The sequence below is a fragment of the Elephantulus edwardii genome, unplaced genomic scaffold, assembly GCF_000299155.1.
Source record: "Elephantulus edwardii isolate Elephantulus edwardi_28Jun2011 unplaced genomic scaffold, EleEdw1.0 scaffold00083, whole genome shotgun sequence".
Taxonomy (NCBI): Eukaryota; Metazoa; Chordata; class Mammalia; order Macroscelidea; family Macroscelididae; genus Elephantulus; species Elephantulus edwardii.
This window is the reverse complement of record NW_006399833.1, coordinates 5,802,194-5,816,869: the sequence shown is the minus strand read 5'-3', so window position 1 is coordinate 5,816,869 and position 14,676 is coordinate 5,802,194. Positions and strand designations below refer to the sequence as shown.

At 33.5% G+C, this 14,676-nt stretch overlaps 1 protein-coding gene across 2 annotated transcripts in view; it reads right to left on the bottom strand.

The window, feature by feature from the left end:
* COL4A5 (collagen, type IV, alpha 5) overlaps positions 1-14,676 on the bottom strand; it is a 397,088-nt gene that overhangs the window by 162,726 nt on the left and 219,686 nt on the right. For both annotated transcript variants that reach the window (XM_006889910.1, XM_006889909.1), the window contains exons 9-18: positions 14,573-14,653; positions 12,826-12,888; positions 10,707-10,742; positions 9,064-9,105; positions 8,804-8,896; positions 5,410-5,463; positions 5,259-5,315; positions 4,927-4,971; positions 3,347-3,400; positions 1,291-1,332 (exon numbers count right to left, since the gene is read on the bottom strand). In XM_006889910.1, coding sequence (XP_006889972.1) covers positions 1,291-1,332; positions 3,347-3,400; positions 4,927-4,971; positions 5,259-5,315; positions 5,410-5,463; positions 8,804-8,896; positions 9,064-9,105; positions 10,707-10,742; positions 12,826-12,888; positions 14,573-14,653 — 567 coding nt within the window. The remainder of the gene's footprint in view (positions 1-1,290; positions 1,333-3,346; positions 3,401-4,926; positions 4,972-5,258; positions 5,316-5,409; positions 5,464-8,803; positions 8,897-9,063; positions 9,106-10,706; positions 10,743-12,825; positions 12,889-14,572; positions 14,654-14,676) is intronic.

The following is a 14,676-nucleotide window of genomic DNA, read 5'->3' as shown; positions in this document are numbered from 1 at the left end:
CTTTTTTTCTTTTAAGACAAGAAAAATAATCTCGTCCATAAAAGCTTTAATGATTAAACCTAACCAACTGATCATTCCTTTCTCTCTCCTCTCAGATGTTCAGTATAAATTTGTTCTAAAGAAATAACATATTAAATGAATTAAACATATTCACCTAATAGATTCACTAAGGTAAATAAGATTTAGAGTAAGACATTATCAGTCTGAAATAGAAACAAGCACTAATTGGAAAAGTATGCTATTTATCCTGGCTCTATTTATAACAAAAAGGAGACTGAAAGTTGTTGTACCTAGGATTTCGACATTGGTTCTAAGGGGAAGTGACCTACTAGATAGGACTTTACTGTCAAAATTAGTAGTGTTTCCTGAAACTCACCCAAATGTAATTTTATTTTAAAAGGATTATTTCAGACAATGAAAACTCTAATTTGAAAAAAGTGAATACAGTCTATGATATTCTAAAGTTATATCCTTATCACATTTACAACAATTTAACAATCAACATCAAAGATTCACTGTGGATAAAAAACATTGCATAAATGTTACTAAAATATTTAAACATACGGAATAGGTTTTCTGGCATTCTCTCCATTGTGGCTTCAAGATAGTCTACAGTCAAGCATCTTAACAGATTAAAAAAAATTTCTACATTCAGCAAAAATATTTTGTTTTTAAAAAGACTGGAAATATGTTTGCGACATAAATTTCATGGTGAATGTAAATATGACAGGAAAATTGGTAAACCCTCTACATCCCCCCCATGGAGCAGTGTTCTACATTTGTTATTAAGAACCCCTAGAAAGCACACACTCAGGAAAGAAAGAGGTGTGAAACAGACAATTACAAATTGAGAAAACCTATTAGGACCAAATCCATCTTTCCCCGGCACTCTAAAGGGACCAATCCTCAGTTAACCAGTAGTTTCTTTTATTGAACCTTTGCAAGCAACACTTGCACCACCTGCTGGTTGCTTGAAAATTTTTTTTGGCAACCATTGATGCAAAGCAACTCAATGCCATCATTTTGGCTCTTTCCTATGAAGAAGTAATATACAAAAAGAGTAAGATCTTAAGAGTAAGATCAGTGAAGTTTGTAGTTATAAAGACTTTTTAGTCGGTAAAAGTTTAGCCTTCTTAAATTTTTTTTAAAAATAATGATTTGGGATTGTATGTTCTAAAAGGAGAGGATAGGGAGGATAGAATTAAGGTACAAAAATGACAATCAATGTATTAATAAATTGAATAAATGAAGATTTTTTTAATAAATGAAGGTTTTAAGAAAAAAACTTACAAGTCCAGGAGGTCCAGGTGGGCCAGTGTCACCTTTTTGACCCTATTAAAAAATTTAAAATAGGTTACCAAAAATAAAGGGAAAATACCAACTCCCTCCTGAATATAAGAAATGAAATGTCATAAAGACTCACAAATCCATAGTAAAAAAACCCCTCAAATGAGAAATACAACATGAAGTAATAAAATACTACTAGACTAAGCCTATGAATACCTGTGATATTATCTCATATTTATTATGAGTTCTTAGTGAAATTAATTAATTTCTCTCTATCATGTATAAAAATATAGAAGTTGTACCAGGCTTCTAAGACTTTTCAGCATTCATATTCTATTTTCCTAGCTAATTAGATATATTTTATAAAGTAAATACACTAAAACCAAATGAGAATAAGTAGTTGCCTTTGGGTAAATTCTGATTCACTGAGATCCGATACATGTCAGAGTAGAAGTATTGTGTATATATTTTCAAAGCAGATTGCTATTTCTTTCTTCTTAAATGTCTCTAGGTGTATTTAAATCCTCTGCCTTTTAGTTAGCAGCTGCATTTGTAATCATTTGTGTCAACAAGATATCTTATAAATACTGAATGAAAAAATCATGATCACTAGAATCAGTTTTAAAAATTATATTTTGGTTTTAATCAAGTCCCTTTATGTAAAAATGGTCAGGGGCATATATCTACTGTCCTGTCTATTAGCAGCATATACTTTTCTAATTGATAGATTTAACTATCACCTGGCAACAATACTAGATAATAATTGCTTTTGTCAGATTCCTGTTGGAAGCAAATGAAAGATTAAGACAAATCTTTTTTTCATTTTTTAAATAATTTTAAAGAACATTTACAGAGATTTTGGATTTCCATTCATTCATTGCTGCACATCTCTCCCCACCCAGCCCTCAAGACACATCTTTTATCCTTAACAGAACAGAAGAACACAGTATTCAATTGTTAGCGTTCTGGCTGAGCCCAAAAGAGAGTTGGCTCTTGCATACTCCTCTATTGGTCCAAGACTTGTTACTAAGGAACTTATCATCTATCAATAAGATCCTTCTAGTTTAAGGAGTTATATTTGAAAAATAAAGTAAGCAAACAGACAAACAAAAACCCCAACAAAAATCCATCCTGTTCTTTGAGTATTAAGTAACTTCTTTTATCTAGTTGTGTTCCTACAGTTAAGCAAGACCTTAGACCTACTTTAAGGACACACCACCACGTAAATGTGTGCTCTCCATTTACATTCAAACTTGTACCTGTTCCTCCTTTCCTATAAAACAAAGTTTGTTAGTTTTGGTTTTGATACCAAGGAATTAGAGACCAGAGGGACCCAATGACTGGATATTTTATAACAGGCTAAAACTATGTGCTTCCTGCATTCTTTCTAAGTGATTTTTAAGATAGATTAATAAATGTCCTCAATCTTGTTTCAGAGTCACTTTAAAAATAAATGAATAAATGACCTTAATCAGGTTGTTGTTGTTGTTGTTGTATAGCTAAATGAAAAAAAAATATATAAAATCAGCCATGAAATACTGATGAAAATTGCATGTTGCTGTTAGATGCATTGCATCAGTTCTGACTTATAGTGACTCTATGTACCAAAACCTTGCCCAATCCTGTGTCATCCTCATACTCTCCACTGGATAACTGCAAAGAAAATGGTAATGTTTAATGGAGATTTTCTAAACTCACAGGTTTAAGCCTATATAAGTTGGAGGACCTCACTAAAATAATGCTGAATCTACTTTCTGGAAAGTTAAAGAAATACAGACATAAAGCTATGCTCAAAGCAAAGATAGCACCAACTTGTCAAAATAGAAATGTTAAATAAATCTTCCACATATTTCCACCACATAGACTCTGATAATGAAGAAAATTGAATGAAATTGGTTAAAATAAATGGACAAAGAAGGCATGTTTTTCAATACAAAAGCTGGTCATTTAAGCTTTTTTAGTTTAGAACGTATCCTTGACAAGAAGACACTGGAAGTTATCTAGGGGGAAAAGTAAATTAGAAGAAAATCAGCTGCCTCAAAGAAATGAAAAACCTTACCTTTTCCCCATCCCTTCCTGGTTCACCAGGAACACCAGGGTCACCAGTCAAACCCTTTAAAACACAGATAGGATGACATGGGGGGGGGGGATGAAAATCACAGAATGAGGAACTCCAAAAACTCTCTCTTCCATAAAAGCAATGAGAACATTGACAAAAATGGTCAGAATTCTTTTTTAAAAAAATTTTAATTTATTTATTTTTCATTTCAATGAACATCTACAGAGATTTTGGAATTCCATTCATTCATTGTTGCACCCTTCTCCCCCCCCGTTTGCTCCTCTCCTTGAAAAGCAAAAGAAAAACTCCCTCATTGGTACACAATCCCCCTCACACCTCCCCCAATCCCACCCCCAACCCCAAATATACTCCACTCTGTAACCCTCATTGCATACTCCTACGCTAAACATAATGCCCTAAAATATAATGCTTTTAAACTATTCTCTCCCCCATAGATTTCAATGCTGTAAACATATTTCTTAAAGAGGCTGATAGTGCTCTCAAGACTATGGCCTTTAGTAACCCTCTAAAGCTGGACCAAAAGCCACCTCTGTAGTTCTTTAGTGAAAGAATTGTCAGGCTTATAATGTGATCAAGAATAATATCCTTGGAACAATCAACTATACAGGATCAAAAGGGAGCATTGCCTTGGATAAAATTCAGAAGGCAAGCAGCAGTCAAATAGAAGGTTGATTTGAGATGAAAATCAATGGGATAAAGAGAGAAGTGTGATGACAATGTGGGTATTGTGATCAATACTATACATTATAAAAAGTATGAATAGTTGAATGGAAAACTAGTTTGCTCTGTATCTGTCACTCAAATTAGAATAAAAACAAAACTATATAGGTGAAAAAAATGGTCAGGCTCAACTTTTTCAGAGCCACAGAAATTAATCAAAGGCATAATTTGCTAAAAATTTCTTAAGAGGATAAGACATCAACTTATATTAATGCAGAAAATCTCTGTGTTAATAGTAATTTTATTCATAATGGCCCACCCAGAAACTATCAAAATGTCCCTAAATGGGTAAATGGATAGAAAAACCATGTGACAGTCATGCAATGGAATATTAAGTAATCTAAAAAAGGATAAACTACTGATACATACTATAATGTGATAGAAAAGAATGTTGACTGTAAACTGTTACAGTGCGCTTATATGATGTTCTGCAAATGGCAAAGTTATAGGCTAGAGATAAAAATAACTTGTTTCTAGGATGTTTGACTGGGTGATAAGATAACTAGGTAAGAGCAGGAGCCACTTTTGCAAGTGATACAACAGCTCTAGATTACAGTGGTAGTTATACAATTGTATGCATTTGTCAAAATGCACAAAACTGTTCTAAAGAAAGGGTTTAATTATATTATATGTACATTATATCTCAATAAATCTGACTTTAAAAAAATCAGTGGTATTTCAACTCTATAGTTAAAAAAATAGGAAGGAAGAATTATTTCCAGTCACATTTAATTACAACAGCTCCTGTCCAAACTCCCGTGTCTTTGCCAATCCTGATTTTCTACCACCACCTACAAATCACGTAAATTTGAGGGGAGGAAATGACCTTTGCTACTCACTTGAATTCCGGGTTGGCCCATTTCTCCATCTTTGCCCGGTTTACCCTGTTGGATACAAAGAAATAATGGGGCATAAACGTGAGTTAATAAGTTAGGAAGCATGAGGTTAAAAAGTATAACAATAAGCAATTTTCTTTTCTTGGACAATATGAGATAGACTTTTTTAATTTTAATGTTATAATACATGAATATGCTAGTTATAATATCTTGAGGAAGTAAAAATGAGATTTATAAGGATAAAATTACATGTGTGTATATGTAAGCAAGTGTAGAATTTTTTGTAAACAATATTAGTAATGATAAAAAAAAATATTAGTAATGATAAGACTTACTCTTTTGCCAGGCTCTCCTTGTTCACCTTTCTCACCTTTCACACCTCCTGGAGGACCCTGTAAAATAAAAGGAGTTTTACATTAGTATAAGAGATATTGTGCAACGATAATAACGTATATTAATGATGCTAAAGGATTTGAAGTTACTTACTGGAGGACCACGAATCCCTGGAGGTCCAGGTGGCCCTCTGTCACCAGGAAGACCCTATAAAGTAGCAGGGGAAAGGAAGGCAAGACTGAAACTGGAACATATCTCTTTCAAGCTGCTAAAAGTAGTTATGAAGGCTTTGAACAAGTTTAACTTCTAGATTCATGCAATATAATTGTTGTAGTTGTTGTTATGTACCATTGAGTTGCTTGTGACTCATAGCGACCCTATGTACAAGAGCTCTAAAAATACGTAAATATATATCATTAAATAATAGGATGCTTATAATGCAAAATTGTCATTTTCTAGGTGAAAGAAGCTAAAGCCATTTTGCTCACTTCAGTCAATATTCAGTATATGTAATGAAAAGGGGAAAGGTTCAGTGTGAAAATCAATGTATATGAACTTTGTAAGTAAACAAGTCTAAAATAAAATTTTTTTTAAAATTAAAAATATTCAGTACAATCAAAGGCTTGAGTTAAATAACATTTAAAATGAAAGTACTAATGGCTTTTTATTCTTATAAATATTTTTTAATATTAGAAGCAACAGTACCTAGAAGTAGAACTTTAGGCTCTACAAATATTACATATTTTGCAGAGAATTAAATGGCCAAATCCATACTGGTGGTAGAATTTAAATAAGTTGGTTTTTTCTCCCCTGATTTATCAGGTTTTAAGTGAAACAAAAATGCACATACACAGTTTGAATCCACCAGATGCTCTGCTGGAGAAGGAGGAACAATCTCCTCCTATACCAGTCAGGACCAAGTTGACTGTACACACACAATGATAAAGTTTAAAAAATGCACAAACTGTTTAAGGTTAGATATCAATATGATCTAAAAATATATTTTGTATTTGATCCTCCCATTTACTCTAGCAGCAATAAAGTATGAGATAATTTTCTAAACACCACCTGAGTTACAGGATAGTATAATCTTCATGCTTGCATAACAGCAAACAGTAAAGAACACAGTCATCCAAGATGAGAATATACTTGAACATAACCTATGACCTAATTTTGCATCCAGTCTCTCATCATTTTCTATTAAGAAGAAAAGTCTTGCAATTTTTTTACAAAGTGATCTTTTTACTTATGTGTAAATCATAATGATATCAGGAGATGTATTGCACTAGGAAAGTAAGGGACCTCTCCAAATTATTGAAGAGCAATGATACTAGTTTGAGAACTAAGGCATGCCTGATTCAGACCATCATTTTTTCAATCACTTGCTACGCTGCTGAGAGCTGGACAATGAATGAGGATGACAGAAGAAGAACTGATGCCTTTGGGCTATGGTATTGGAGAATAATACTGAATACCCCATGGATTGCCAAAAAACAAACAGATATGTCTTGGAGAAGGTACAGCCAGACTACTCCTTAGAGGCAAAGATGATAAATTTTTATCTCACATACTTTGGGTATGTTAGTATCAATTCAGGAGAGGTGCATTATATTTGGGAAAGTGGAGGGACAGAGAAAGAGAGGAAGACCTTCAACCAGGTGGACTGACACAGTGACTATAGTAATAGGCTATAAAGTATGTCAGAGGTTGTAAGGATGGTACAGGATAGTACAGTGTTCAGATGTGTTATTCTAGGGTCGCTATGAGTTGTATTTGACTCAATGCCACTTAACAATGACAAAACATAGTACTCCTTATCTTACAATGGGTTTTACTCTCATACTCAACCCTACTCTAACCTCTATAATTTTCATCTTCCGACTGGTTACATCATTTTGGTCTCCAACACCACACAGTGAAGAATACATATACAACTCTGATTCTCTTTGTCTTCTCTGAGGATTCTTCAAGTAATTCACACACCATGGTATGGTATATATCTCACCCACTAAACTGAACAGATAGCAGAAAAATATTCATATTCTAAGAAGTAGTCCTATTTCTTACATGTGGTTCATAGTCATTTCCACAACAGTTTACCAAATCCTTTATAATTTTTTTTCAAATCCTTTATAATTTAATAAGATCATCTTCTTACTTCAGTAAAAATATCTTTTGGCTTAAAATAACAGGGAATTCTTTATACTAAAAACCTTTCTAGATCTTTACTGATCTTTGACTCAGTGTTTCTAGACATTGTTTCTAGAGTCCTCTAAAAGTGGTTTTGTGTTCGTGTGTATGTGTGTTTCCATTAATGGTGACTTCTTTTATTCTGAAGTAATTTTAAATTTATTATAAATGGTATATTTTATATATTTTATGTCTACTTTATTCATTTTTATTTATTTATGTTTAATATACTCATTCAGAGTGTCAAACATTGAGGTTCAAATGTAGTGCATTTTAATTACAGCATTAAGCATTACAGCATGAGCAATAAGACGTTTGAAAGTTCCCCAAGTGACTGCAATGTGCAGCCAGAGTTGAGAACTAAGGAGAAGATCTCACTGGAGCATATCTATCCGCAACTTCACCATGCAGTTCTTTATATTTTTTTTAACAACTACAAAACAGAGCTTCACATGGAGTAATGACCTTATGTACAACAGCCCTAAACCCTGCTCTATACTGTGCCAACCTTTTTGTCTCTGACACACCTATCCCCATTACCCCAGTCATTGAGTCAACCCATCTCATCAAGGGTCTTCCTTTCTTGCATTATCCCTCCACCCTCCCAAGTATGACGTCCCTCTCCAAGGACTGGTCCCTCCTTGCAACATGTCCAAAATATGTCACATGAAGATTTAGAATCCTTGCCTCCAAAGAGCAGCCTAGGTTCACCCTCTCCTTTATGAACCTGTTTGTTTTCCTGCCACTCCATGGTATATTCAATACTGTTCTCCAGGATCACAGCTCAAAGACAACAAAGACATCAAGTCTTCTAGTCACTGTCCAGCTTTCTGATGCATATCAAATATCAAATAAATTGCAGAGACTATGACCTGGTTCAGGCACACCTTATTCTCTAGAATGACACTGTTGCTTTTCAGTACTTTGGAGAGGTCCCTGGCAGCAGACTTTCCCAATGAAATTTGTCTTTCCATTTTCTAGATACTGGTACCAAGAGTGTTGATTGTGCTAGGCAAACTGTAGCTGTTAACACTCTCAATCTCTTCATCGTCTATCACGATGCTGCCAATTGGCCCAGTGGTGAGAATCTTTCTTTTCTTTATGTTGAGCTTCAATCCTTGAAGGCTGTAGTCCATGAGATTATATATATATATGAGTCATGCTCGACCTGACAGCAATCAACAACAAAAGAGACACACACACACATATATGATTTTCAGTTTGCCGCCAAGTGCTTAACTCCTGAAATACTAGGTCTCTTTATTTTTAAATTACATTAATATTAATTCTACAGTCTAGTTTATAATGTAGTTAACTGGGAATATTTTCATTTTTTTTTTCTTTCCTATCTACTCACCTGATCTCCTTTCTGAAACTCAACATCAATTGGTCTTTTCTGTTCACTGATCTGACCAGGTGGACCAGGTGGGCCCTGAAGACCTTGTTCACCCTATCACAAGATAAGAGAGTGAAGTTTCTTATTTACCACAGAGAATAATATAACATATAAACTGAGTCAGTTGAAAGAAGCAAGAGAAGGAAAAAGACAGGTTAAAGTGACTATGAAAGGAGAAAGCTGAGTGAAAACTGAATAGCTAATACTTTTTCTTTACTCACCTTTTCACCCTTAGGTCCCTGGAAATTTAGGCCCATGTTGCCCTGAAGAGATAAGTTTCAGTTTAAAACATTGTTGACAATAATAAAAAGAACCCCAAAGAAAAGATGTACTCAACTCAAACCTACTGCCATCAAGTTGGCTTATACTCAAAGCAACACGCCTTTGGGTTTCTGAGCCTGTAAGTCTTTTTTTCTTTCATATTTTTTTATTTTAATTGTAATTTTAATGAAAGTTTACAGAAAAATTAGATTTTTATTCATTCATTCATTCATTATTTTTTCTTTATTTCATTCATTCATTATTGTACATTTTTACCCTCTCTCCCTTTCTCCTCCAGTTCACTTTTTTGTTTTTTTAAATAGTCTCTCATTATTGTACAATTACCTCCCTCCTCGCCCACCCAAGTCCTCTTATTCTGGGTTACTGTTGTACATATAATGCCTAATAATATATTCATTTTAAACAGTTCTTTTCTTCATTTATTCCAGTGCAATGTTCATTATCTATCTACTCCTATCCTATTCTCCTGCCAAACCCTAATGTCAGAGCTGTTTTTTAACAGTGGTGCTATGCAGTAGTTGTCCTTTTGTGACTGAGATATTTTCACTCAGCAAAATGCCCTCCAGGGTCACCCATGTTGTGTAATATTTTACAAGGTCCTTGTTTTTCAGTGCTACATATTATTCCATTGTGTGACTATACCATAGTTTTTCTGTCCATTCATTTGTTGATGGGCACTTGGGTTGCTTCCATCTCTTTGCTATTATAAATAATGCAGCAATAAACAAGGGTGTGCATGTATCTGTTTGGTTATGGTTTCTTTATGATATATTCACAGTAGTGGCATTGCTGGGTCAAATGGTATTTCTATTTCTAACTTTTTAAGAAAGCACCAAAATGCCTTCCATAGTGGTTGCACCATTTTACACTCCTACCAATAGTGAATAAGGGTTCCAATTTCTCCAAAACCTTGCTGGAATTTATTGTTTGCTGCCCTGTTGAATTTTGCTATTGTTACTGGGGTGAGATGATATCTCATAGTTGTTTTAATCTGCATCTCTCTTAGAGCTAGGAATTTTGAACATTTCTTCATGTATTTGTTTGCCATCTGAATGTCTTCTTTCTGAAGTGTCTATTCATATCATGTGCCCATTTTTATTTCTGAGGTACTAGAGTATTCTATACATTTTAGATAAGTTTTTTATCAGCTACATCATTACCAAATATGTTTTCCTTGTCAGTGGGTTTTCTTTTAACTCTGTTGGAGAAGTTTTTTGGTGTGGATAGGAATTTGATTCTTAGAAGGTCCTACTCGTCATCTATTTTGTTTTCTCCTGGGTGCAGATTTTTCAAAATGCATGGAAGACAGACTATTCATGCTGTGGAGTAGGGCTTCTAGAGCTCTTCCGTTTATAGTCTTTGGTTTTAATCCTAGGTCCTTGTCCCATCTTGAGTTGTTTTTTTGTGTATGGTGTGATGTGTGGGTTGAGCCTGAAAATCTTTACAAGAAGAAACAACTCATCTTTGGCCCATGGAATGGATAGTAGATTGAAATTGCTGACCTTTTGGTTAGCAAAACTTTATGTTATCTGCTACATCACCAAACTTCATTAAAAGATGTAAAAAAAAAAAGGAATATTACCTTTGGTCCTGGAAGTCCTGGTGGACCAGGAGGGCCCTAAAAATTCAAAAATACAAGATACAGAGGAGGAATCAAAGGGTTAAAATAATAAGTTTATCAAAACATTCCTTAACTGTCATTAAAAGTGAGGGTTAAAAACAAAGACTCTTTCAAAATATTATTTTCCAGGGTTTTTTTCCCCACCAGAATTTCTGTCAGAAACACACGAAATTGATTAAAGCAAATTAGATTAAGATAAAGACTTCTGGGAACAGAGTATGATTGGGCAGGAAAATAAACAGAAGAATGGGCAGATGGAGAGGAGTAGAACCAATACCAAAAACCAATACAAAAGTTAATCTCAATTCTTCAGCAAAAGGGACGTGCTTGTTCTGTTTTGATAGAGATGGGCAAATCAGAAATTGGCTTTCTAAAAGGGTTAGGGTTAAGGCACAGAGCATGAAGTAGCCAGCTTTCATAAATGCAGTTATTAGTAAGATGGATCCTAAGGATGGAAAACTCCACAAGATAAATGAGTGAAACAGAATAGAAATGAAAGATTGTATAAAACACAATGTAAATGCATGAAGCACAATGTATAACAATGAAAAAAATTATCATTAATAATAGAATTTTAAAACGTTAATGTCTAACTCAGTCCCATAAGTACAAATACTGTTTAAGACCACTATTGTAGAAAAAGATAACTAGTAAAATGTGTATGAAGATCTAAGGGGGGAAGGGGGAGAGCAGATGGGTGAGTATGGGCAGGGCGCTAATCATAGGGTCACACAATTTGATAGGAAGAGGGAAGGGTGAGTTAAGGAAATGGGAAAGACCCAGTGTGAAAAACTTGTGAATAAACGAGTATAAAAGAATTTTTTAAAAGTAATCTCAAGAAACATACAGACTTACATACATTATATTATGGATAATTTTAGGTACTCTAAAGCAATTAACTTTATAATTCTAAAAAAATTGAGAAAGCAATAATAAAAAGGTTATTATTCAATCAAGTTTTCATTTTAAGTAATCTGTGTATTTTGAACATTTCAAGGTATGAAAAATTAACTAGGTGATTATGTGTCTAAGAATATCACCTCTTAATACCAATACAACTAATTATTTGCTTACTACACTTTCATGACATTTCTAACATTTTCCTTCACCTATTTAATCGAAATTAAGGTAAAGAGCATTTAGAAGTGTACAATGAAGTTGTTAAGTGGCTACAAGTGTTAAGAAAATCCAAGGTATAACAGCACATCCATGCTATACCAATGTTGTAGTAACAGAGTTAGGGAGAAAAGTTAGTTCAGTCTTATGTTTTGCAAGAAAACTAAGACTGAAACAAACTAAGCCAAGGGTTTTTCCAATCTATCCTAAAAAGCTTCAAGAAAGTAGAAATAATAGTCTTTCCTGTATGATTCTTTAATATTTACATAACCTTCATTCTTTCATTCAAGAGTGGAGAGGTAATTGTCACAAGAAAAAAAATGTACAAACTATAAAGGTATAATGAAAACAGTCACTTAAATATATGGTAGATGAGAGATGGTACATGAGAAATTACTTTGGCTCAAGTGCAATTTTCTTTCCCTTTTAAGAGGGCAACTGTAAAGCTCTAAGTCTAAAACAAAACTTGAATGAAATCTCAGAGTTTTGGGATAAAAAAGATTTAGAATTTATTAGGATGAAAAAAATAAGAGGCCATAGGATCTAGTAAAATAAGAGAACTGGTTGTTTTGCCCCAAACCCTTAGAAATGAGAGTCAATAATTCTTTCATGTAAATCCTTGCTTGTGTTCTAAATAACAAAGTGTAGTAAAGAATTCTTTTTGGTGACTTCTTGAGATGGCCAAAATCTACTTAAATATTGTCAAATCAGAAGACAAAGAACAAAATAAATATCTCCCTTTACATATTTCACTTTTCTATCTGTAGAAGTAGATAAATCTGCAAAACAGAGATATTGACACATATATTGGCAACCATAAGAATCATAAAATCTCCCTTACATAAAATGCTTTTAGATCACAAATATTGAAAACACATTATATCTTTTACTTATACAGATAATATCAATATTTGTGAGAGACGTCAGAAAAAAAGGAGAACTTAAATTACAAAAAGAAGCTTACCATCAAACCAGGTGGTCCTGGGGGACCAATGGGTCCTGGTAAACCCATGGGTCCAGCTGGACCCTGTAAAAGGAAGTAAAGAAAGTAATAAAACACACCTACACACACACGCACAAACATATACATGCATGAACACACAGGCACCCTCCCAGTGTATCCTGCAAAGAACAATTTAGATAAAACTGAAAATGTAAAATGTTGGGGAATTATGTTCTGCAACCCTATAATTTTTCATCATTAAAAGCATGATTTAAAATGTGAAAGAATAAAAGGACTTAATTATTATAAAAATGCAACTAAACAGAAATTTAATTAATTTTTTAAAATCTTATAATTTATCGTTGTAGATAATAAACACATCATGAATACATAAAAAGGTAATTTTACAAAATAGAGAGAAATGTTCTCTTACCGAAGGTTTTTGTGGTAGCAATGGGAAAGAAAAGACTACTATTTTCAAGATAAGGAAATCAATTCTATAAGTAAAAATAAAACCTAGATTGTCTTTTTAAATGAAAAATAAAAATTAACCAAAATTTCAAAGAACAAGATCTCAAAGAAATAAATTGTAGTGTGCTTGAAAAAGGAAATATTACATAGATGCGATATTGGAAGAACTATAGATCACACGGTAACAAGTGAATTGTAACATACTAAGTAGGAAAAAACAAGCTACAAGGAAACACGAGAGATACGTACATGGAATAAGACTAGTTTTAGGAAGAAATGGAAAACTTGAGTGACACACAGAATGTAAAAAATTTTAAGGGACAGACTGAAATTATTATAGTGTTCTAGTTCTTAAATGTTGTGTTAAGTTCAGGAGTATTAATTTTGTAGTTAGGCTTCATAATTTACATATATTTTACCTGCATTTCATTATGTTTGTCTAATACTACAAAAAACTATAAAAGATGAAGGACAAGCTTGAGAGCACTTAGACTACATAACAGGTGATGCAAAATAAGAAATGAGAAGACAGCTAATGAAAGGTCCCTAATATTGTGGATTCAGGGCTAGAGGTGAAGATGGTATAGTGGTATTGGGGTAGAAGGGTAGTGGGATAGAGGGGTAGAGGGGTATAAGGAATGAGAAGACAATTAAGGAAATGGGCCCTAATATTGTATCTAACTGATCATTTATTTAAAAAATATAATTCTGGGGCAAAGAAATGAAATGTCAATTAATATAGCTCACAGAATATTGCTGTCTTTATTATGATATCTGTAGGCTAATACAACTTTTTTCCTTGAGATCATATTTGATGTACATCATGCATTAAACTTTATTCCTTCAGCCTTCAAATACATTCACAGGTTACACATAATTGATAGTATTACCAATGATGTGCCTTAATATCTTAAATAAGAGACTTATATTTTTTATTTTTAACCAGGCCATTTACAATTATCAAGTCTACTGCCCTACTCCTCCCCACAGCAGAAGAATAAGAAAATAAAAATATTTTCTGCTACCAATTCCATAAACAAAAATTTCCCTGGGAGACTTCCATGGAATAGAAAGGTAAAAAAACCAAAACAGAGCTTATTAAAACGACTTGTGGTCCGTATTGCTTTTATATTCAGGTACAAGATACATAAAGTATTTAGCACACTTTGGATGATAATGTCTATGATTGGAATAATGATTAACATTTTATTAAAATAAAGTGTTAAGATAAAAATGTGATGTTGTGCTTTTTCTGACTTAATCATTATGGCAAAGAAGGAAATCATTGTATGCTTACTTGTATTCCAGGAGGGCCTGGATATCCCAGATTCCCCTTTGGTCCTGGTAGTGATGACATAATTACACTACCTGGTTCCCCCTAAAACAGATATTGTAAATAAC